Raw genomic sequence first — 26,610 nt, 5'->3', positions numbered from 1 at the left:
AAAAATAGTGCAAGAAATAGTAAAATTTGCTGTTAAAAAAATCAATGTATCATACTGGGTCTGGCTGGGATGGAGTTAATTTTCCTCATAGCAGCCCACATGCTGCCATTTTAGATTAGTGATCAAAACAGTAATGATAACACACCTATGTTTTGGCTATTTTTGAACAGCCCCTGCACAGCATTGAGGACTTTTCTGTTTCTCACTTGCCCTGCCCCCCAGGGAGATGGCTGGGGGTGGGCAAGATGCTGATATGGAACACAGCTGAGACTAAAGGAGTATTCAATACCATCTAAAACCATGCTTAGCAATAAAATGGAAGGAAGGTCTGGAGAGGAGCAAGTTTTTTTTAAGGAAGGCATTGGTTTGCGACTGGTTGGACATTGGTCTGCTAGTGAGAAGTGGTGAGTGATTTCCTATGTGTCACTTGTTTTGCTTTGCTTTGTTCCTCTTCACTTAGTAAATTTTAATTTGATCCATGAGATTTTCTTGGTTTTGTCCTTTCAATTCTCTACCCACTCCCACTGATCATCTCCATTCCAAAAATCTTGTTTATTTCAACAGTTAAACTCTGAACTTTTGTGTTATCCATATAACATTTACCTCTTGAGTCTGGATAAACATATCGCCCAAGGGCTACCAAGTTATTACAGGTTCTCTGTACTAATCAGACATTATTAAAAAAATGTTTCCATCATCACCTCTTCTGCTTTTCAGAGTAACTGAGTGACAGTTTATTATTGTGCTAGAAAACATGGTACAAGGAAGGTTTCACAAAGAGCAAGCAATAACATTTCAAGTTATATTATAGTTTTTTTGCTGGGCATTTAACCTTTTATTCCATAAACAGTGACCAAAGTGGAATACAGAATTCAAACAATGACAAATATCTACTCTTCTTTATCCCTCGTGGAAGTCTAGTCTTCTGACAACTTGCAAGTCCTGAGATGATGAAAGGTGACTTCATTTGAGTACTTTTCTAGCCAAAAAGGGTACGTCAAATTTCATGAGATAGAGAGCTCCCAATGGTTTAGAAAGTGAGTGCCTCAAGGCTGCTTAGAAACCTGTGGCAACATGATGGCAATGCAATAATAATGTGCTATTTGTTATAAATATTTTCTTGGGCTCCACAAGATGGAGTAACAAACACATCTGTTGACATAGCTTTTCTCCCCTGCTTTCAGGAATGGGAAGAAAATATACTTAATAACATATATTTTGAAATAAACTATCAAATTTCTTTCTTGAGTCTCTCTTTGGCTAATGATTTTCACAGACTTTTTCAAGAGTGTTTTTTGAATATTTTTTAAACCATGGAGGTCATCTCACCCATTTATATATATATGTTATGATGCTTAGGGTGATTTGATAATGGTGAATGACTAAAATACTGTGATTTGGATCTGACTTTCAAAAAGAAGGGCGAGAAAAAGTCTCAGTAAAAACATAAAAACTACCAACCAAACAAAAAAAACCTTACTACCTTACTATGTTAAACTAACAAGTAATGGCAACTCAGAGGACAAGTAATTTTCACTGAGTGGCATCCTGATGCACAGTTTAATATAGCAAGGCAGCATTATTCACAATATGGCAACATATTCAAATCCAAGAGATTGTCTTCCTGAGGATATCTGGTACATGACAAGGCACAGAGGCATTTGTACAAATACTTTGGTACCTGTGATATTGATATCACAGATACATCCAAAATCACTGGCCTGTGGCATCCACTTATTACTGCAGAAGAAAAAGAAACTTGAAAAAAAAGATGGGTTTTTTTTAAGAACAACAAAAGTCCTGAGAAACATACATTTACAGGTCTTTTACATTAATATACTATTTTTTTTTTTTTTCTGGAAATTAGTAGAGAAGTTTAAAGATAAAATCAGTGTGCTCAGAGAAACTGAATATCTAGAAAGGCTCCCACTGAGCAGCAGTCAGTTACTATGCTACACTTAGGAGAGCAGCTTGACAGCCTGATACACCCAGACAAGGTTGCAGAGGGATTTTCGCTGTAACTCCTCAGAAACCTTCCACATTTCTATGCTACATAGTCAGCCTAAAGAAGGTAATAAAGTTTAAAGTGGTAAGATACATACAAGTAAGGTGGATCAGTGTCAGGAATAAAAACCAAAGAGAAGTCAGGATTCTTAAAATGTCATCCCCCTCTTTCCTCCCCTCCTTCTTCTTAACAGTGATTCCTTGTATGAACTGGCAAACACTTTCGGCTATTTCCAAGTAACACAAAGAAAAACAAATAAAAGAGATTTGGGCCAAGGTTCCTTGGCTAAGCCTGTAAGTTCCCTCTGCATTAACACTTAAAATTTTCATACATAAAATGGTAGCCTGAAAATTAGCAGATTTAGTCATGAGGGGAAAAAACAAACAAACAAACAAACAAAACAAAATGCACCAACTTAGTTAAAATAAAATTTTGAAATTGCTTTACACATAAAAATAGGTCATAAAAACTATCTTGATTGTAATTCCTAACTGGTGTCAAATCTACGATTGTGTCTCTCTGGCTTCATTGTAGTTTTTTTTTCCTCTCCTTTTGTTTTTGACATATTTTTTAAGATGACATTCTGGAGTATAGTTCAGAAAATAGCACTGTTTACAGTTTTATACTATTCTAATGTGTACTGTGCACTTTCCAGAAGAAATAAGAAAGTATGGTTTCTATTCCCAGTTGTTTTTTATCTCTATGCTATAATTATGCAAACTTTTTAAGTAGACAATGAGAGAAGGAGATTAGAAAAAATAATTCAGAAAATGTGGCATAACACCAACATTTTAGATCAGGTTATTGCTGTATTTCTGAGAAATGCAGTTACAGAGGAATTCCACAAATGAAAATGAAATTTTATACTTCATTGCATCACAATATATTTGTTTCTCTGTATATTCAAGATGAACAAAAAATGAGGAACATTCAGAGTGTCTGCAGGAGAGATGGAGTTGTAGATAGCATCCTTACTGAAGTAAAAAGAGAAGGATATGACTATACTTCTTACTGTGGATACAATCCCATCAGTCCTATTTAGTTTAAACATTGCTTCTGGTTTTTCTTCATAAATGCAACAAATCCAATTTTATGACTTACAGAAACTAAAACAGAGTTAACTGCTTTCTGTTCACTCAGGAAGCTTAAGAAAAAACTCTGAAGATAATAAGCATTTTATTTCAAAACTTGATTTCTTATAATTTCCTAACTTCAGAAGAAAACTGCAATATGTCATTGGAATACAAAACAATAAAAGAGCAATAAAATCAGGCAATGGAAATTACAGGCATAGGGCACTGAGACTTTTTTTCTGATAAAGCACCAGAAATACCAGTGCTAGTGAACAGGCTCTGGTTGCCACAGAAGTTGTCAGTATTCTGGAAAAACTGCAGCTGTACTTTGAGTCCCACAGACAGCTAACTTCTGACAGCTGTGAATGGTTCTTTGTAATTGTAGACTTCTGTCTTTGACTCAAAGCTGAGCTTCTGGAAAAGCTCCAAAACAGCCACTCTAGTGTGGCTGCAAAATGCTCTAAATGTATGCATGACAGAGTAGGCATATCTAAACGTGTGTAAAATCTGCTGATCTTTCTTTCTCCATATAGGGATTGCGAGTTGTCTGTTTTGCACTTCTTGTATACTTGAAACTGAGGAGCATCAGTAGGTAAAAGGAGTACCTTCAAAATGCAGGGTCAAAACCACATTGCAACAGAGTGCTATAGAGACCATGTAAGAAGGAACTTACACTTCAAGTACTCAAGCACCCTATCAGAAAAATAACCTCAAAATGTTTAAAGATGTTAGAAACAAAAATTACTTTTTGAACAGCATGATCAACTCAGCTGAAATAGAATTTGTTTCAACAGTGTATTTTAAAATCATTATTTATTCAATCTCAATTAAAACTGGTGAGATTTAAACTGTTTTCTTGGTAAGAAATGTATTTAAGACACTGTTCTTTATCCTGAATTTTCCTTTTTTAACCCCACAACCTTTCAGCTTAGAAAGCCTATTGATCATATGCTCTGGTTTATTTTTCCCTATCTTGGGAATGACACACAGCCTTCTTAGTAATCACTATGATGCTGCCATCTCAGACATTATTTACGCACTCTGCACACCCAGATTCTCCAAGGTATTTAGACATTGAACTTTCACTGATTTCAAACATGTTTTCAAAAAGCTGTTAGATGCATAACTGTGGTCCTCAGTGGTCCTTAGCTCCTTTTCAAATGCCTCCACTTTATCTAGATTCATTGTCACAAAATGGCATGTGATATTCCACTTGCTGTTGCTACGGATATATTCAATTCCTTATTGTATGCAACTTACAGAATCATCACAGTACCCAAAATCACCAAGCATGCACACCTCTACCTGTGTGAAAATCTCATCCAAAAGGACAGATCCTGCTTTACTGTTACAGAGTCAAATTAGTAGTGGAAAATGTAGAAAAATTATGCCTATATTCACACACCCTGCATGCAGGCAAGAAAAAATGCAGTCACTGTGTCTTGGGGCACTATTTGATCACTTATCTTGTGTACTTGTGTGGTACCTTGAAGAAGGCAAAAGAGTGAGGAATGACGCATTACTGCTGGGTAGTAAAGCACAGTCCCCAAAAAAGAGAGAGTTATACCTGTACATATAAAATAGGAGAGTTATATTTAGAAGATATGTTTTTATATGCTCTCCTATACATGCACACAGACATACAGATGCATATATATATGTATGCATGTAGGAGAGTTACACCTCTAGGATCTTTATATGCAGCCTGCCATCTGCAGAGCCACTTCCCTTCATGTTTCTCTTGAGCTGATCCTGTGAGTGTTTTACCCCCTTATCATGCTGCTGTGACAGTTTTCAGTGGAGAAGAACCTTATTCAGGAGTCAGACTGACCTTAAAAGTCTTTAGGAGAAGCAGATTCAATACTGCCTTTGAACTATGTCGTGACCATATGCTGTGTAAAGCACAGGAAAGTGTAAGTCCTGTATTGTTACTTTATCATATCTGCGCTATAGAAAATATTGGAAGAGATCAGGAGGGTATATCCCAGAAAAAGAAAAAAAAAAATGGATTGAAGAATTAAAATCATCCTGCTTTAGTACACTGCATCAAGAAAATACTATTTTTCAGTATTTTTCAGCATGTAGTAGGTATTCCAGAATGTATTAAGAATTTTTCAGTACGTATCATCTAGCTGATTTCAAATAAATAAATTATCCCCATCACAAAGTTAATTCACAGAGGAGTAGAAAATTCCATGCTGTGAAGCTGAATTCTGAAGTCTTATTCACTTAGAGTTTTGAAAATTATAGTTTGGCACATTTATGTATCCTGGTGCATTTTAATGGAGAGCATCTTGCAAAACAAGTGATCAGCTGGAAACATATAATGCCATACACTAGACTTCATCCGGATCTCAAAGTTCATCTCACATTAATCTTTAGAGTCTCTGGAATTGGTTTCTATTTACATGAGAATATTCAAGAGTCTAGTAATTATGATCATTTATTCTCCACTGAATAGGTAAGATAGGCATGTGGGGTGGAAGGGAAGAAAATATTAATAATATCTGCACATTTTATTCTAATGGAACTGCAGAGGATTTTTCCCTTGATCATAAAGTTATCTCTCCATATCTTTGTAAACTCTGAGCTGTTTACAAATATATATATTGTTTTTTAAAACTTGAAAATATAACTGCAAGCATTGACCTTCAGTTATTGAGTCACTTCACATCTTTGGTGAAAATGTCACCAAAGGAAACTATATCTTTATAAAACAGTAATGTCGGCGTGTGAAAGATCTAGCCAACACTGATAACTACTATGCTAAGCACTGCAGGTTCATATAGCTGTTATCATATTGGTTCATTTAAATGACTGAAAAAGTAACCCTGCCCTTGTTCATTTAGAGTTTGAAAAGGTCATGCCGAACTACTATAAGAACAAATTGAATACTGCAGTCAGTGACTAAAAAGGCATTCCTGGAGCAGAATGCCAGGCTAAGGCTGCACGGATCATTTGAAAGATTATTAACTGCATATTGCAAATGAAAAAAAGGATGTGTAAACAAGCCAAATGAAACAGAGTAAAAATATTAAAGGTTTACATCCATAAATAGCTTTATAAAATATAAAAGCCTGGCCTGTTATGCTCAGAGCCTCCTCTGACTGGGAAGAAGTGATTTTGAAACCTGTCAGTTTGAAGAGGCAGTTAAACTCTTGTTATCAAGTTCCTTGGTCAAAATTTCTTATCACTAAACTTCTGTAAGAAAGGAGTACTCTCACCACATTTTACAATATAACAGCATGCTGGGAGGGGTATACTTTTCCTGAAATATTCCTTGAACGACATATTTGGGACAGCTGAGACAAATACTCTGTTACTCTGTTTCTAATGATCTGTAAAACCAACAGTTTGGTATAAAATTACACTGACATTCAGAGACACAGAGCTGGAAAGAAAAAATTAAATGAAAAAAACACAAGACATTAACTTAAGCATAGAAAATATGTACTTTATATAATACACTAAATATAGGATTTGTAGCAGAATCAAATCATATTAGATGTTTTGTAAAGAAACCAGAACAATGCCACAATCAACAGACTAACAACAACAGAATAGCAAGAAGAAACAAAATAAAATCTCTGTTAGCAGTTTCCCGAATATTGTAAGGTATGAAAAAAGCCGCAAAATTCTCCAGGCAAAGCTTCCTGATGTTAGCTTATAGCATTTAGATTGAAAATGCTGTGGGATGGTACTAAAGCCAGTGTCTACATATGGCAGTTGTTTTTAACTGCTTTTCAAAAAATATTTATGCTTGAAAAAAATGTAGAGCTAAGCTAACATTAGGTATTTCCAACATCCTCAGTATAAGTGTCATTATCTGGTATCAGTATAAGTGCCTGTATCCCGTTAAGTTGTTGGTGGCTGAGGTCGGGAGAAGGTAGCTGTGATGAGTCATAATGTTAAGGCTGGAGAGAGGAGATATTCCTCACTCTCTGAATTGGTATAAACATTGTAATGGCTATCACTTTCTTGGAGCACATATGTTGAAGGATATGACAAGGAAAGACTTCTTTCAAGACCTTTCTGTAGTACATATAAGGATGTAGATCAGGGGTGTCAAATTAATTTTCATCAGGAATCACATGAGCCTTGCGGTTGCCTTCAAAGGGCTGAATGTAGTTGTAGTACTGGATAAACGTAAATGCTCCTACATTTATTCAGTGCTAAATTTACATTCAGCTCTTTGAAGGCAACCGTGAGGCTCATGCGGGCTCCGGGGAAAATGAGTTTGACACCCATGATGTAGATGATAAGTTTATGTATGGCATGTCACTTATACTAAAGAGCTTTGTTAAAGGTTTGACACGAGACAGCTCCTGATTCTCCATGCTCCCAAAACAAATGGACTGCAGAAAAGTTAGAAGGTCAGCAAACAGCACTGGAAAAAAACTCAGCAGAGCAATGAGAAGATCTGAAGTCATGAGTCGGTTTTAAGATCTACAACATCTCAGCAAACAACTGTGAACTTGCCATGTGCACTGTGTTTCTTTTGGGAGATGTGAAGGGGGAATGTAAGGCTAATTAACTCTTGAACAGGTTTGTACTGAACTATAACACATCATGGAACATTTTGATACAGGTTAATAAAAACTTCTGTTAACAGTCTGACTCAGTCAAACATAATTTTTGACTGCCGCAGAATCTTTTGTCCCTCAGATTTGTTAATTCGTCTGTTGTATGATTAAACACTTCCCACAGACACAACCTCAAACTCAGATTTCTCATTACTAACCTTTAAAGAACGTAACATAATAGCGTAGATCTTTCATATAAGCTGCTTCTCTTAATTTCCAAAACCGAGGTTAGCAGCATGGATGCTTACTCATTTTTAGTGAGTTCTGGCTTAGCCAAAAACAGATTCTTGAACTTGACTTTCTCCCATCTAGCTCTCAGCACTTAAATGAGCCTTTAAATTATCTTAGATCCCTACTTTCCCTGAGGGACAAAGAGACATAGTCAACTGAAAGAAATAGCTATCTTGAGAGGGTGATTCAGTTCTTAAGGAGGCTTTTAACACCTGTTTATCATTAAATACAGAGACAGCCTAGAGTATATAAGCCTCCATTAAAATAGGCTCCAGTACCAATTTGCTGTGCTTGAATTTTTCCAGTAAGTACAGCTTGTCTCCCACAGGAGCTATTTCTTGCCTCTTCAGGTTGGGTGTCACAGAAGAGCTCTTCTGAGCGGAACTATTTTGCATTACATTCTGACTCACATGAAGTCCATCTCAGCCCCCTTTCAGTATGCAAGTCCCTGAAATTCTATCCACAGGTTTAATTCCAGTTATAAGTTAATGTGTTTCTTAGTTCATTTAAGTTTTAACTTCATAATCTGTCGTTATCAACAAACTTTTACTGAAACCCGTAGTGGAAGAGAATTCAAGCCAATAAATAACTTTTGCAGGATGCAAATGATGAAGTAAAACTGTATGGCATCTCCAGAGCTATTTCTTATTACTGTATTTCAGGCATTCAAATTTTATTCCTACTTGCAAAAAAAAAGAAAAATGAAATTATATAATAAATAATTATAGAATAATTTGGAAAAAAAAGATATTTTACTTACATTGGAACAGTTTAAAAGTTTTGTATTACTGGTTTGACTGTCCACTGACATCATGCTCTGCAAAGCAGAACTCAGAAAGTGGAACAGACTTGTGAGCAAGGAACCTACAGGTACTTTAGGTTTAAATCTTAACCTGAATAAATGCAGGGCATATTATTATAAAGAGGATTTGAGAAATGAGAAATATCGCAACTACTTTGAAAGATTTAAAAATATGAACTTTCAATGGAGAAGTACCAAAAAGAAAAGTAAAGTCTCTCTGCTCACAGATTTTGTTACTGGGGCTTTCATTTTTCTGGATTAATAGAATCAGTGGAGTGAAATGCTACCCATAACGTCAGAGTTTGGTCCAGAATGAAAAAAGATTTATGCAAGTTAGGAAACTCTGCAATAAAATGCAAAAGTAATTTGATTAGAAACAGAAAAATAAATTGTAGAAATATGGTTATGACTCAAAATCTGAAATTACTAATAAAATTTTTAAAATCATAACTGCAGTTTAATAAGGATTAGAAAAAGAAACAAAAAACAGATGGAGGCACATCATAATAGTGTGTGCTAAAGAAACATAAGGGATTATTAATTTACTGTTCAACAGCTACATGATAATGCCATATGAATCCATGATACAACTTTTTTTTTTCACAAAATCAAAATATTTAATATTTCTTACTCTAAATAAATAATACATATGGTATTTAAAAATACACTGTTTATTTGAAAGAGTATGCTGCAAGCAGCAGCATATGATGAATGACTAGGGATTACATACTTGTGATATCTACAAGGGTCAGAAAGTTTGACACGATAGTACTAGATATCTCCAGCTAAAAATCTGTAGTGAAGATACATATGGAACACACAAGTAAATTAATTCAGTTTTTGTCAAAAACAGAAATGGAAAATTAACCATGTGGGGTTTATAGTGGCATTTTAGTTTAACTTAATTTAAAATAGGTAAGTGAAAACCCAGACCAAATACCGGATTATCATATCTGTCTTGATACGAGTTGTTTTCACTTTTTCAGTCAGTTTATTTCCAAAGAAGAATCAGTAACATGAAGTAGACAAGGCTGACTAATAATAACAAGCTACGGTTTATGAATGCATTCATAAATTCAGGAGTTTTCAGTGCAGTGGACTTGTAAGTCTCTCACCTTTGAGTTAAAAGACTGTGGACTCAACTATTAAACAAAGATCATAGCTCTCTTAAAACCAGTAGAAACATTCCAGTAAAATTACATTGTTAGTAAATGCCTTTAAAATAAACCTCTTTCCCTAATCCCAAATTCTTACACTATGTGTGATACAAATGTCCAGCAGTAAAATGTTTAACAGTGCTGAAATCTCCAAAAAAGAATAATTGTTCTCTAAAAATTCAAAACAATTAAGCTCAGAATTAGTTTCAGCATTATTGACTGCAGGTTCAGAAAAGCAGCTTTTCTATAGTCATGTTTTGAATAGTAATGAGAAGGATGAAACTTGTTTGCGTGCTTGTTTGTTTCTTAAGTAAAAGTCTGTATTTTGAAAAAGAGAAGGCACTGCTCAAGTACTCCCAGTTTCTAGACAATAACAGTATAATCCAGCTCTCGATGTTATACATGCTACCTTTTGATGTTACAGAATAACAATTTAATCCTCTGATGTGTCTGTTGAAGTATCTTGCTTATTATGACTGAGAGAATATATCTTCACACCTCTTTGCAGTAATAATAATAATAATAATAATAATAATAATTATTATTATTATTATTATTATCATTATTTTAAAGCTCTCCTGTCATAATGGCTGCTGAGTTTGATTAAACAACTAGCCTACTGGGAGAATGCTTGCATAACATTTAATAAAAGTTTGATTATGAAAAGAATTGTGGCATAAACGAAATTATTTTCTGTTAGGGGTAATCTATTTAAAATTCAATTGTAAGGGTTAGATGGCTGTACAATCCATCAAAGGCCTTTAATTCTTGAAACTTCCCATTTATCAGGATGGTAGAGAAGCTAATCACAATACACATGTTCCTTCATCGCTCTTAGACATAATTAGTTAAAAGAGTTTACTCCTGAAATGTTGTTTTATATCAACCTGTATGAATAGTTTGAAAATTATAATAAATTTATGAAATAGAAAATGTCAAGTGACATGTTTTTAGAAGATTTTTCCCAATTTATACATATATAATATCACAAAGACCAGTCTAAGATGACATTAATATCAATGTTTTTACAAGTTTGTTTTGAAATCTAACTGCACAATCATGAATATATTAATGTCCTCTTCAGTAACGTGCAAGATTGTTGTCAAACAGAATTCTAAAAATCAGGAAGAAAGTTTCCTATCCAGTTTTCTACAACTCCTGCTCATTTTCACTTCTTCCTTTCCCTCAGCCTATGTTTTCATCAAGCGTTTTCCTGCACACAGGTGCATATAGGGACACCTAGTGGCAGCAACCCAAGAAAGCTCCCCAGTCAGAAGACCTGGAGGAGTCACCTCTGGTATGAAATCCAGATCACGCATAATACCCCAAACATACTACTTCAGCTCACTGCAAGGCTTCTGTGCTTTTACTGCAGTGAGTCAACACTCTTAAAAAACCCAAACCATTCCTTTTCATGCAACATAACATAGTTATACTTCCTACTAGGCAGAATGGTTAAGTAATAGATTGATTTTTTTATTATCACTTTGTAAATAAAACTTCATATTACCTTAAAGACCAAACTCTCTCATTAAGAAACAGCCTACTCTATGTTATTATGTGAATGCATGTATATAAATACATGAAAATAACATGTATCATGTCTGTATTTTGTAAATATATGTGTATACATACAATACAGAAATCTGTAAGACTGGATTTGTTTTTTTAGAAATCAAAATGAAGGGGGGTTTTTTTGTGTTTTGTTTTGGTTTTTTTTTTAATATAAATTACTGTGTGTGCAGATAGGTTGTCTCAGCTAACACTTCAAAAAAGAAAAGTAAACCAACTGATGATTCTCACACAAAACTATACAAATTATAAAACATTGTATCCCTACAATGCACCAGTATCCGCTTGCAATCACAAAGGGCTAAGTTTGAAAAAAAATATATATTCTCCTACCTATTACTTACAGTGTCTAGATCCAGTATTCAGAAGCCACTGCGACTGCCAAAGTTCTTGCAGGATACTTTCATGTGCCTCAAGATTCTATATTGCTTACTGTATATTTTATTGCAAATAACATTTAACTAGACAGCATTTTTTCATAGATATTAGGAATCAGATTAGTGCTATTACTACTACATCACTTGGAAGTCTAATTTACACATAATCACTGATTTTCAATTTCTGACTTCCCCAATTTTTTTGCTTGTGAGGAACAGTTCAACAGAAATTCTTATGGGATCCTTAACTTCCCCAAAGTGAACAGGAACAAGCTAGGACAAGCTATATGTTTGAAGGAGAGTATACTGACCATATTCAAATTTCTAGTGACTAATCTGGAGTAAAAATTTGAACCTATGTCCTTCTATTAAACATTTTAACCATTAAGACAGAAAACACTTGATAATTCTCTGGGTTTCTCCTGATAAACCTGTTTTACTTACTGCATAAAAGTTAAAGCAGAAATAAAGTAAGAATAACTTAATATATTTGTAACTTAAGGCTATCCTTGTGTTTGAGAATATGAATAAACCTCTGTATAATCCCTATCCTACAATTTCTACTAAAAAACCTAAGAAGCTACCCCAGAAGAAGTGTTCAGACCCACATGAAACCAGAACTCTTTTATTTCAGTTATTATGGATAGATTTAGATACCTAATATTACATGTATTTGATGTAATATAATGTTAATTATTTTATAATCCTAAAAATAGCAAGGAGATAAGAGAGATGAAACATTAGATCTGATGTATAATGACAGAAGAGTTTAGGAAATTTTAGAGAGATTTTTCCTATGTTGCTTAATCCATACCATGTCCTATTGAAAATGCTGAAAGCTTAGATAGTATTTTCAGAAGAATGGAAGACAGATGAACATTATTTTCATAAGAACTAGTAATAGGAAGCATAAGAACATAGAGCTTGAAGGGATCATCTAAATATCTGCATCCTCAGGGTTGTGGGTTACCATATACTAGGTATGTAGTAAAAAAATAAATTAAAAAAAAAAAATGCAGAACTTTTACTTTAGATAGTATTACCAACTTTCCCATACTGACTCAAAACCTTTAATTCTCAGTAAAGACCAAAAGCCAGACCTTTAATATTCCTTGGGGAAAAAAAAAGAAAAAAAGAAGGAGAGAAGGGGAAGAGAAGAGGAACAAGGGCACCACCAATGGTCAACTGAGGCCTTTGCAATAGGAGAAAATATGTTGGAAATTGTTTGCAGAATGTTCTAAGAATTAAAATATGTCTCACTTTACAAAGGAGAACAAAAGAAAGACAGACTTGAACAGAACTCAGAATCTAAATTACATAATAAGGGGAGAAAACACCTTTTCTGACCTGAGAGCCTGCAGTAACCCCTGAGGCAGAGAATAGATACAGCATAAATGTAGAACAACCATATTCCATCTTTTTCAAAAAGACTTTTCCTTCCTAACTCGGCACAAATGCCACATTCCTATCATGAACTGTCCCATTCAATGACATAAATTTTTCTGTAAGCTCTTCAAGTTCTGTCTTAAAACAATGTTGGTTTATTGGCCTGATTACCTATTTGGAAAACATTTCTAGTATCTCACTTCTCAGATAGTCAGTGAATATAAATGTTTGATGACATGCCAAGCTCACTCTTTAGTTCAAATTACTTCTGTCTTTTTAGTATTTAACTAAAAAAGCATTTGTAAGGAATCACATGCCCACTCAATTTCTATTTGGCTATGTATGCCTTTAAAAAAAAAAAATTATCTTCTGTAGACACATTTCCCATGCCCTAATGACCCTAGTTTTTTTCTGATCTTTAAATTTCATTTTAAGATCTTCTCTGAATGTACGACTAGAACCATGCATAATACAAAAGGAACTAATGAAAAAGCACATCCGTTACAATATTATTAACACCTGCCCACCTATTAGAACAATCCTGCCTAATACATTATAGAATCATATTTCTCTTTTCCCTTTAAACCAGTACTTCTTTTATAATGGCAAAATATAGCCACTTTCTGATTGACCACTACCTTAATATTTTTATAATTTTGGATAAAATTGGATCTTCCAAGTTTATAGCAAAAGTTTTCATTCATAACTTTGTAGATTGCAGTATCCAATTTCACACCATTCCTATCAGCCCAGGCAAAAATAAAATAATACATAGATACACATGAATGAAATTCATAAATATTGACATATTAAAATATTGATAGTAACATCAAATTTGTAAATATGTATATAGTGTATATATATTTGCATATATATGTATCTTGACAGAAATATAGGCACACAGAGATATACATATGTATGTATTCATGTGTATATATATATACACATGTATAATTACATATAGCATGCATATAGAAGTTTTTTTGTGTCATTATCTGGTTCTCAGAGAGAGCTTTAGTGTTGTATGGTCTACAAAGTCTGCCCAGACCTGCTTACCTTATATCCTGAAATCAGCACCAAGCTCAAAGCTGATCACCAAGAAACTCTACTAATGACTTCCATCCATTCAGGTAACTCCCCTCTCAACATTATGCACTGTCTGAGCTTCTTGGAAGCTCTGGGCTTGCTTTCTTCTGGAATTGTATTTTATATGTTAATCTTTCCAGCACTCTAGGACGGAAATTTTCTGAACCATACAGGACCACACACTTCTTATGCCATACAGTACCTGATACAATGATGATGTGATTTATCTCACCCTATTCCTACTTCCATTATATATCAAATTTTAGATATACATTCTTACCAGAAAAACAGGCAACGTTTCCAAGTAACTATTTAGTCCAGATATTATTCTTAATATCCACACGATCTTTTAACATCCAGGCCACTTCTTTAGTTCTAATTTTACTTACATGGCTTACAAAGTTCCTACTATGTTCCCGTTTTCTGTGTAAGTTTTGGTTTAACAAGGTTTCTGACCACTCTCAGTTTGGTTTTATACCTTCTGACTTTTGATACAGATTTCTCCCTGCTGATCAATATCTCTTTTTCATTCTTTATAGGTTTTGTGATTACTCTTAATAACTTGCTTAAGTTTTCTACCTTCTGGGAATTCTTTCTCATCCCAGTTGCTTGGGGTTTTTTTTGTTTGTCCTCTCTCGAATGTAAACACTCCATAGCATTTGCAATTTTTTACACAAGGTAATATCATGCCTTATCTGAACATTAATTCTGGTGCTCCTTAATCAAGACTATCTCACTAAACTTTTTGTTTCTCAGTTTGCCTTTCTGAAACACTGGACTACAGTTACAGATCCTCCACATTTTTCTGTCTTGCAACTTCACACGAAGTGGAAAAGCTCAAAACCACTAGTTAAGATAATTATCTACCATGTGTTTTTTCCTGCAGATCCTATAATTCATTAAAATTAAGTCTAAGTTATCCTTGCCTCTTGCTTGCTCAGTATCTGTTCCACAGAAGAACCTATCCTCTATTCCGTTCAAATTCATGTTATCCTCAACATCATTGGTTAATTTTTTTTCTATTTGCCTGTGAGAAAGCACACAAATTGCATAATCACACAATATGGGGGTTTTTTCCCATTTTTTCTTGTCTTTTTAGGTATTATTGTCCAAATCAAGTCTGTACAAGCAGATTCATAATAGATTGCATCCCATGAATTTTTTTTCCAACCTTTTACTCAACAGTTTTTATTCAGACACTATCTCATCTTCACTCTCAAATTAAACTTTATTGCAGTCTTAACAGTCTTTACTCCTTAACAGTTTTAAATGCATTAACATGAAATTATTTCACCACTTTTTTTGTCTTTCCTAAACAGTATGTATCCTTCAGTTCCAACATATTTACTTACAAATTTGGTACCTTCCAGTTTTCCCCTAATGTCTGGTTCCACAGGCTGTATCAACTGTTCCTGCTACTCTTTTTGACTGAAGTACTATAGAAAGGGTATAGACCTGCACAGTTACAAGTTATTGCACTTATAATCCATATATTCATAATATCCTTTTGCTTATCTGTCTTTTCTGTTGTACCATCCTCATTCATGTCCCTCTATTTGTATTCCATATGACGACTATATGAGTTACTTCCAACTTTCCTCATGAGTTTTTCCGTTTAAAGGTTTTTAGAATCTCCCGGTTTAATGAAAAGGAGATGAAAGATAAATTAACAAAAGGCAACACACTATAGTAATAAATAAATATTTATTTATCATAAATTTATCAGCACTGTTTGATGTCTGTGTGCTCAGGTTTATAATGACAGTCCTAGTTCAAATATTCAAATATAACTTTCCACTTTAAGGAATACTTTCAGATTATGTAGACTCCATTCAAATGGAGTCTAATTCCTTACTGGTTTTAGTAAGGAAACAGAGCTGTGCCCTCATGGTAGTCATGCATTTGAAATAAATATTCTGCAAAACTATACAGAACTTTAAGGTGTTTTACCAAAAATATAATGTTAATCAGAATAAGAATGAATGGAACAGCAGCATAATAGTTCTACACCAATAACTATTTAAACCTTGTGTGTATTACCAAAATAATCTAGGAGTCTAACAACTTGCAAGTAAAATTTTATTAAATCGGATTTTCTGTTCATTATATTTTTCAATATCTCATTACACAGGATCAGAATAATTAAACTGAAACATATGTACCTTACTAACTTTTACAAAATGGTTTTTAACATTATTTCAGGTTTATAAAATGTCAACTTTTCCAAAATTGTTTCATTGAAAGAAATAAGCTCAGCCTAGCTGGCAAGGTTTCTTAAAATATCTCTCCTATGAATAAAAAAGTATTTATGTGTGTCTAATTTTGTGTGTCAGAGAGAAAAATAGCATAGAAACACAGACAGATGCTATATATATGATAAGCCTTAAAAATGAAAGCATACATGCATAAAATCCCATATATTCAAAACCAGAATTATTAATTCAAAACAAAAAATGTTTTTCAAAAATAGTGAGGTCATAAGAAACTCCTCTAAAACATCCCTATTTACAATCTGTAAATTCTTTTTATTCCACTATAATCATATATTTAATGTGGAATACTAGAAAAGCAGTAAGAATGGAGGTGGGGTGGGGGGAAGTGCCCTGAGTAATTTGGTATTCTTTTCCTGACTGAAAGTAGTATCTCAGAAATCAGTCTGAAGCCATACAAAACCTTCCACTGAAACAAATGGTTTTGTATCAAAACAGGAAAGTCAGAGATTCTTTAATAACAGAAGTACTTCGTCCCATTAAGCTCCTTTCCAAAAGCTTCCACAAGGTCAAGAATATTACCTGGTTTATATAAGAAAGTTGTCTTCCATCCAAACACCAGATCTTACTTATTTCAGGCCTAGAAAAAAAAGGATTTGAGTCACACTCCTTTTACATTTTCAAAGAGAAGAATACACCTTTTAGGGAAGGTTCAGCATTAGAAAAAAGTATTTCTCTTCACTCATCCTTGGATTTAGCATGTTGGGATCTTAAGATATGAGTTGACAGAGGTCTGCTGAAGATATAATAGATGTGATGAATGCACATATCATATGTAGAGTATTCTTCCCTCTTTAGTGTTTAGACTGGCACAAGAAAACCTGTGAAGGCACAACTACGTCTAGTATTACCTTTTGACTTAGAGAGGGATGCTGTGCTGTGCACATGGGATGTACTTCATGTGTTCCTTTATGCACAACACCTATTTGATTCACATACTAAAATGTATACAGCACATCACAGTAAAGAATACACAAATGTGAACATGTGCACATATTTGCATGTATGCAATTAAATTACCTTTTTTTCTTTGAAGTTCAGCCAAATACGTAATTTCGCAGAAAATAAAAACCTAAAGCTAAACGTAAAAACCATCACCACTGCCACTGCCAGCTTTGCTCACACAAATATCCCTCCATGTTCCGTATGCAAATGAAATAACGGCAGTTCTTCGAACCGGCAACAAAGACAATGCAGTCGGCGCAGCGTCGCCTACTTCGTCTCTCCCCGTCGCAACCACCAACGCCGCCCGGCAGCCCAACGCCCCCCGGGATACCCCTGTGCAGCGCCCGCCCGCCCTGCGGGGCTGCCCGGGGCCGGGGGCAGCGCGCCCGCGGGGCGGCCCCTGTGCGAGCCGGCGCGGCCCATCCGCCGCCCTGCGCTGCCACCTGGCGGCGACGGAAGGCATCACACCTCCCCGCGGTCGCGGGGACCGCCTGAGTATGGGGGGCGCCCGCAGAGTGGTTTAGTTGTTGCTGCTGCATCCCCACTCCGACCCCCTCCGCACTCCGTGGCTGGAGTGGGCAGAGGGGTAAACATAAACTCAGCCCCCCAGACACACACCCCGCGTCCCCGGTTTCGGAGGATGCGCGTATTGAAACCCGCCGTTTCCTTTTCACCGCGACCACCCAATTCCCTACGGTCTCCGCGTATGCAGCGGAGGCTCCGGCACAGTCAGAAATAGCAGCGGTGGCCGCCGGGCCACTGGCTCCTGCCACCCGCTCCGCGCTGCTCCGCCCAGCCATGGCCAAGGAGCGCCGCAGGGAGAGGACGGGGGCGGCTGCGCTGCCTCTCCGCTCCCTACCGCGGACGGCCGGGCCCCGGGACTACGGCCCGAGGGTTTGGGGAAGAGGGGGGTCGGCGTCCAGGGCGGCAGCGGAGCGCGGGGAAAGTTGGCCAGTGCTGGGGAAAGTGTGAGTACAGCCCTGGAGTGCGTGGGGGTGGGGGTGTGGCGGGGGCGCGGCGCTCGTATCGGCATGTGTGTGCCTGCGCGTGTGCGGTGTGTGACCGTGCGTGCGGGGTGCGTAGTGCCGAGCGGGGCCGACTGCCCGCCGCGCCGTCAGCCGGGGACACCCGCCCCCCCGCTCTGGACCGCGGCCCTCCCCCGCGGACCCTCCCTCCCACCTCCCTCGTCACCCTTTCCGCCTCTCTCCTACCCTCGACACCCCCCGCCCCTCTCAGCCCCCGCTCCCCGCCACCGCCCCGCCTTCCCCTCCCACCGTTCCCCCTCCCGCTGCGCTCAGCGGCGGCGGCGAAAGCGCGCCCCTCCGCCGGCCGCCCCCCGCCCTCGCTGTGCAGGAGCGCGCCCCCGCGGCTGCTCGGGCACGCGCCCGCGCGCATGTGAGTGTGTGTGTGTGTGCGTGTGTGTGTGCGCCCCTGTGCGAGCGCGGGTGTCTCGGCGCCGCCTGCGTGCGGGGGGTGTTTGTGTGCGATCCGCACCGAGCCTCCCCGGCTGCCGCGATACTCGCCTCCGCCGCCGCCGCCCCGGCGGCTCCGCGAAGCGCCCGCGCAGCGGGTCGGCATCTTCATGGGTTGCCACCATGCTTAGGCCCCGGAGATTTCGGGCGAAGTAAGTACCACGATTGACTTTTCTCGCGCTCCCTTTCTCTCGCTCTTCTTCCTCCCTTCCTGCCCCCCCCGCCACCCGCCCCTTCACCGCCGGGTCTTTGCTTGCTGTTGCTTTCCACCCCCAACCCCTCCCCCGTCCCCGTCCTCCCTCCCGGAAAGCCATTTCTCCCAACTCTGGGTGCTGCTCAGTTGGGTGGCAGTGTCCGTCTGGGGCTGCTTGCTTGCTGCTGCTGTCGGCGGTACTGAAAGCCGCTTCGAGCCGGATATGCAGTGCGGTAATCTAAGGGCTGAACTCTTCGGGGAAAAAGCCACATACACAAGAAAAATCCCGATGCAACCCCTTTCCTGTTCTCCCCTCCCCCTTTCTCTCTCTCTCCCCCCCTCACCCCCCCCATATGAACCTCTGTAGGGAGCTGGCGAACAGCAGCACGCAGTCATCAGAGAGGGGTTTCCAAGGCGGGATTGCAACCTTGCATACAGCCAGCTACAACTTTATTTTCTTTACCTCCCATCCCCACCCCCCCCATTTTTTTTTTTTTCATGGAAAGGGAGAAAGGAGAAGGGAAGGAATATTGTATTTGCCTCCTTTACTAACCATAATTGAATTAAAGTTGTAAAATGCCTGGGAGTTTAACACTGACCGGGCAGGTTTTCAATAGCTTTTTTCTTTTTTTTCTCCAAAGAAGAACTGTCAGTTAATAGATGAATGGATCTGATCAAGCTAAGAAAGAATATGTGAGATACATGCCTTTGAGTAAGATTTCTGCTGCCTTTATGCAGTGAAGCCTTTTGCTTTGAGTAATTCCAATCCAGTTGACGTCTGGTCAGAATTAAAGAGATTCGCCGAGACTTCCAATTTCTTGCTGCATGACTGCCTTTGCTGCAAGTGCGAGATTTGCAGCCTTGAATCTGATGCTACAGGAGATGTCTTGCAGTACTGAGACTTGCCGTTTTTTAGGATGCGTTCCTCCAAACCAGAGTTGTGGCATGAGGATTGGAGCTCTGAGGTGGACGATAGAAAATGCAAGCCTGCTCCAAGACCCCAGCGTTTACGCCTGGATGATTTATTAGTCTTCCTCTACCAACACACACAATCCATTTATTTTCCCTATTCATATTGTTTTAGACTAGTAGAAGAAAGCCACAAGGAGTCAAAAAGACTTCAAGAATGAGTGGATTTGGGATCTGTTTCCAGCTAGGTGAAATTCGGGTATTATATTACTGACGTAGGTCAATGATAGGGTTTCCCTTCCACCCCCCTTGGCTTTTAATCAGCCTGGGTGTCTTCTTCCCTAAAGGATGAAGAGTGCTGACAGCCATCGCTGCTTATAATCAGTAACTCTGATGCTTGGAGGGTTGGCGATGAGATATTTTCATGAGACCTATTTAAATCTCTCCACTTCTACGAGGCTAGTTTTGGAGAATGTTGGGAATAAGCGTTATGTCAGATATGGCTGAGACTCCGAAGATGACCCACATGTTTTACATTTTTCACAATTTTTGGGTGAGTGGTTAAAACATTTCCTTTAAGTGTGTGTGTATGTGTGTGTGTGTGAGAACTTAGACATCTGCTTGATCGTCAGCTCTGTTACGTTGTACATAACTCATGGAGGAGGAGGGGGATCAGGAAATCAATTAAAATGATTTACTTGTGTAAAGAAACAAAATTTCTCTTACTGAAGAGAGCTGCTAAGTGCATTGAAGTAGGACATTAACTTGTTTCATTACTGAAGAATTCTGCCACAAAAGTCATCTAGGGGGTGCGTGTGTGTGTGTGTATGTCTGTGTGGGTGGGTGTGTGCTTTGTAAATGTATAGACAGAAAAAAAATAGAGTTTTAAGAAATGGTTGAAGTGGAGAATGTGTTGGTATTCTCTCTATTGAATTAAGCTGCCCTTTTCAGCACTGAGCATTTTGCTTTGGATTCCTACCAGGGCATTTCCACCACTGGTTAAAAATCAAGGTAGAATGAGGGGAAAACCTTGGTGCACTGTTCACTGGGGAGGTTCTGAAGGAAAGGGGGAAGCTGAGTAATAGGGAAGGTGGGAAACCTCATAAAATGGTGCTTCTTTTCTCTCAAATTAGAACTGTGAAACTGAACTGACAGCCATTTTATGTATATTTATGGGGCTGGTCATGAAAAAGAAATCCAAGGAAGCATTGAAATGCACCCCACAGGAACAGAACCAGAACAATTCCTACTGTGACCTCACCTTTTTAAACACCGCAGGCATTTGACTCTCTAGGAGTTGCCTATCAACCTTTTAATCAATGTATGTCGTCCAGTTTTCGAAAGTGTGGGAATTAGAAGTGACAGGAGGGGTTTTTTTGTTTGTTTGTTTGATAAACGATCCATTCTCTCCCCCACTGAAGATATATATAAACTTTGTGTCCACTTTAAATTTTATAGGGCTATGCTATTATGTTGCCTTCTTTTTTTTTTTTTTTTTTCCTTACCCTTACAGGAAATAAAATGTACGCTTGCTGCTCTACAGTAACTTTGGAACAGGATCTCAACAAAAAAATGCATATCTGGATGCTGCAGACAATTGTATTTGCTTTAACATCTCTAGTCCTTTCATGGGCAGAAAGCATCGAGTATTATGGGGAAATCTGTGATAATGCATGTCCTTGTGAGGAGAAGGACGGCATCTTAACAGTGAGCTGTGAAAACAGAGGAATCATCAGCCTTTTTGAGATCAGTCCACCAAGGTTCCCTGTCTACCACCTCTTGTTGTCTGGGAACCTTTTGAACAGGCTCTACCCAAACCAGTTTGTTAATTACACGGGAGCTTCGATTTTGCATCTGGGTAGCAACGACATACAAGACATCGAAACAGGGGCCTTTCATGGTCTGAAAGGTTTAAGGAGGCTGCACCTGAACAATAACAAGCTGGAACTTTTACGAGATGACACTTTCCTTGGGCTAGAGAGTTTGGAATACCTACAGGTCGATTATAATTATATTAGCGTCATTGAACCCAATGCCTTCAGCAAACTGCATTTGCTGCAGGTGCTGATTCTCAATGATAACCTCCTCTCCAGTTTGCCCAACAACCTTTTCCGTTTTGTGCCCTTAACTCACCTGGACCTGAGGGGTAACCGGCTAAAGCTGTTGCCCTATGTGGGCCTTTTGCAGCACATGGATAAAGTGGTGGAGCTGCAGCTGGAGGAGAACCCCTGGAATTGCTCCTGTGAGTTGATTGCTCTAAAGGATTGGCTGGACAGTATCTCATACTCTGCTCTGGTGGGAGATGTGGTTTGTGAGACCCCTTTCCGCTTACATGGTCGAGACTTGGATGAAGTCTCCAAGCAGGAGCTTTGCCCCAGGAGGCTCATCTCGGATTATGAAATGAGACCACAGACACCATTAAGCACCACAGGGTATTTTCACACTACCCCAGCTTCGGTCAACTCAGTGGCCACTTCTTCTTCAGCTGTTTACAAATCCCCCCTGAAGCCCCCCAAAGGGACCCGCCAACCCAACAAGACGAGGGTGCGCCCTACCTCCCGCCTGCCCTCAAAAGATCTGGGATACAGCAACTACGGCCCCAGCATTGCCTATCAGACCAAATCCCCGGTGCCTTTGGAGTGCCCCACTGCCTGCACTTGCAACTTGCAGATTTCTGATCTGGGCCTCAATGTCAATTGCCAGGAGAGGAAGATTGAGAGTATTTCTGAACTGCAGCCCAAACCCTATAATCCTAAAAAGATGTATCTGACGGAAAACTACATTGCTCTGGTACGCAGGGCAGATTTTGTGGATGCTACTGGGCTGGATTTACTGCACCTGGGCAATAATCGGATCTCGGTCATTCAGGACCGGGCTTTTGGGGATTTAACTAATTTGCGAAGGCTGTACCTGAATGGGAACCGGATTGAGCGGCTGAGCCCGGAGCTGTTCTTTGGGCTGCAGAGCCTGCAGTACCTCTTCCTGCAGTACAACGTCATCCGGGAGATAGAGGCAGGCACCTTTGAACCTGTCCCCAACCTTCAGCTCTTGTTTTTGAACAACAATCTTCTGAGATCTTTGCCAGGGAACATTTTTTCTGGTTTATCTCTCTACAGGCTGAGCCTGCGGAGCAACCACTTCTCCTACCTGCCAGTGAGCGGGGTGCTGGACCAACTGAAATCCCTGCTGCAGATCGACTTGCATGAGAACCCCTGGGACTGCACCTGCGACGTGGTGGGCATGAAGCTGTGGTTGGAGCAGCTCAACACCGGTGTCCTGGTGGACCAGGTTATCTGCGAGTCCCCTAAGAAGTTTTCCCAGAATGACATGCGGGCCGTCCGGGTGGAGCTGCTCTGCCCCGACTACTCGGACATCGTCGTCTCCACACCCACGCCGTCCCCGGGCCAGCTGCCGGCCAGGACCACCCCTTCCTCCTCCACCGTGCGGCTCAACGGCACGGCGGCGGCGGGCGGCTCTGCGCCCGCGGGCGGTGCCGGCGGCGGCAGCTCCTCGGTGCCGCTGTCGGTGCTGATCCTCAGCCTGCTGCTGGTCTTTATCATGTCGGTCTTCGTGGCGGCGGGGCTCTTCGTCCTGGTGATGAAGCGGCGCAAAAAGGGTCAGGGTGACCACGCCAGCGCCAACAACTCCGACGTGAGCTCCTTCAACATGCAGTACAGCGTCTACAGCGGCGGCCACCAGCACCACCACCCCCACCTCCAGCAGCACCCGCCACACCGCGGCAGCGGCGGTGGGGGAGGTGGCGGGGGAAGCGCGGCGCTGCCCAAAGTGAAGACTCCCGCCGGCCACGTCTACGAGTACATCCCGCACCCTCTGGGCCACATGTGCAAAAACCCCATCTACCGCTCCCGGGAGGGCAACGCGGGAGAGGATTACAAAGACCTCCACGAGCTCAAGGTCACCTACAGTAGCCACCCCCTGCAACCCGGGGGGGGTGCGCCGCCGCCCCCGCCGCCCCCGCCGCCCGGCGGGGAGGATGCGCCCGTGCGCAGCCCCGCGTACAGCGTGAGCACCATCGAGCCGCGGGAGGAGCTGCTCTCCCCAGTGCAAGACGCCGATCGCTTTTACAGGGGCATTTTGGAGCCCGACAAACACTCCTCCTCCTCCACGCTGGGCACACCCGGCTCCACCCTCCCCGACTACCCCAAGCTCCCCGCCGCCTACACCTACTCCCCAAACTATGACCTTAGGCGTGCCCATCAGTACTTGCACCCGGGGCCGGGGGACGGCAGGCTCCGGGAGACGGTGCTCTACAGCCCCCCGAGTACTGTCTTTGTAGAGCCCAACAGGAACGAGTACCTGGAGCTAAAAGCAAAACTAAACGCAGAGCCGGACTACCTCGAAGTGCTGGAAAAACAGACCACATTCAGCCAGTTCTGAGAAACAGCTTCCCTCTCCCCCAACCACAGCAGCTCCTTCTCTAGAGTATTTGTATTTAACAACCACACGCAAAACAAAGAAACGTAAATGCTGACCTCCTCCTCGCCCCTCCCCCCCTGCCCACTTTTTTTCCCCTTTTAATTCATTTTATTGTAGGGTGAAGTGCCTTGGCACAGGATTTTTCAGCTTCGGTGAATGATTTTGAAAGGGTGTGCTGTTTATTTTATTTTTTTATTTTTGTTTTATTGTGTTTGGAAATAGGAAACCACCTACTGTGTAAATTGAGCACAACACTGGTATTGTGCATATGTTATGTCCATATATGCTTGGGGAAGGTGGTAGGGTGGTCTTGTCAGGTCATATTCAGGTTACAAATACAAAAGTAATGGTCACTTTTTTTTTTTTTCTTTTTTTTTTTTGTGTACAGACATTTTTAAATTTTGTTTTCCTTCTGGTTGAAGAGTACAGCGCACATTTTCCCCTTTTAGCCATGAGTGAGTCTAAATGGCTTTTATGGAGAGATTAGCACACCCCGACTTTAATACAAGGTTTCCTTTTTTTAAGGATGTGTTTGTATGCTTTCTGGACTTTTGAATTAAAAAATATATTATGATATTTAAAAGGATCACTGTAGATGTGGAAAAATCATTAAAGAGTGCAGAGATATATGATCCATAACTGGTTAGTGAAAATAACTTATTGATGAAATATAAAAAATATTTTATTGTAGCACCTATTTTTATATGCACATTAGCATTTCTCTTTCCTTCACTATTTTAGGGCCTAATCCTGCAAATTCTTACTTGCTTGAGTGTCTTTACTTGTCAAAGAAGCCCCAGATTAGGCCTTCATCCTGCAGGCACATGAACAACTTTACCAACGTGCATAGTTTGTAGACTCACTCATTGAGCAAAGTTAGTCATATGTCCAAAAGATTACAATAAAGGATGAAGAACTGTTCTTACAAGTAAAACTACTGGGATGTTTTAAGTGGTTTTTATTTTTTCAGGATGGGGTCCAAAGTCTGCCAATTGCTTTAAAGTGTTGCACTACACCAAGAGCTTTTTTTCCAAAGCTGATGTAGTATCAGGGGGAGCTTTTAAATCACTACAGATAATGCCAATTATGACCAAATTGTAACAGACAATCTAAGACATATAATTTGACCACAAGAGAAAAAAATAATGTTCCTCTATTTTAAAATTACCTTTTAGTAACCTCTTGTTCAGGCGTCTGGTTGGGCAAACTAGTGAGGGACATGTAGAAGATATTCATTTTACCAGGAAAAAAGTGTATTTAATTTTTGATTTGTCAGTGTTCTTTTTTTTTTTTTTCATTATTTAACCAAATTATAATGGTTTTACAATTGTTGTAGCCATTTTCTGATTGTTTAGTCAAGTAAGATTGCACTTGTACAGATCCACATGTTTACTGGTATCTCGAAAGACCAAATTATGGACTGTACACACCTATATACAATGTCTTTACCCCTTTGGGCAGCAGGCAATGGCAAAGATATTCATATACACAGCATCACTGTAAATGGGACAACTGATGTCTCATATGTATCCCAGCACATGTGATTTTTTAATAGTTTCTGAATAAACACTTGATAAATATTTCAAATGTCAGAACATGAAGTAATGAGTACCTGAAGTTTAAAATTCCTTGCCAAAATTGTCTGTTTGTGTGTTGGATTCTCTTTTCTAGCAATTAGGGCTCATCAGAAAGATCTAACATTTTTAGGCAAAATATAATGTGTTGTCTATTTTCAAAACACAACATATGATAATTACCAGCATATATAACATGGATCAGAGAGTGACACATGGGTATGTGTTTCACCAGCATACTGGATAGGATAGTTTTATATTTATGTTTTGTCTTCTTGCTGAAGCATTCTTTAATATATGGAATGGAGTGTTATTTCACATGCGGTTTTGTCTTTTTTCATTAGGTTATCATGTTTGGTATTGTTTGCAGAATTGCTCACTAGTACATTTTTTATTGCTAAAGGGCTCTGTTCTCTTCTGCTTTTTCTCTCCATGTACAAACCGTCACTTTCTACAAAGACAAAGCTATATAACTGGTCCTTTGGAATTCAAGATAAATGTTTTTTTCTTGGCATGTGTTCTTCCCTCTATGCCACCC

At 39.5% G+C, this 26,610-nt stretch overlaps 1 protein-coding gene across 1 annotated transcript; it reads left to right on the top strand.

The window, feature by feature from the left end:
• Positions 1–21,574: 21,574 nt before the first annotated feature.
• SLITRK5 (SLIT and NTRK like family member 5) lies at positions 21,575–24,459 on the top strand (the record flags this gene model as incomplete). The annotated part of the gene is made up of 1 exon (XM_080360780.1): positions 21,575–24,459. Exon 1 carries the CDS (start codon positions 21,583–21,585, stop codon positions 24,457–24,459), a length of 2,877 nt encoding a protein of 958 aa, XP_080216906.1. The 5' UTR covers positions 21,575–21,582.
• Positions 24,460–26,610: the final 2,151 nt, after the last annotated feature.

This window comes from Nesoenas mayeri, assembly GCF_963082525.1.
Source record: "Nesoenas mayeri genome assembly, chromosome: 1".
Classification (NCBI taxonomy): domain Eukaryota; kingdom Metazoa; phylum Chordata; class Aves; order Columbiformes; family Columbidae; genus Nesoenas; species Nesoenas mayeri.
The sequence above is the reverse complement of the archived record's forward strand: the minus strand, read 5'-3'. Positions and strand labels throughout refer to the sequence as shown.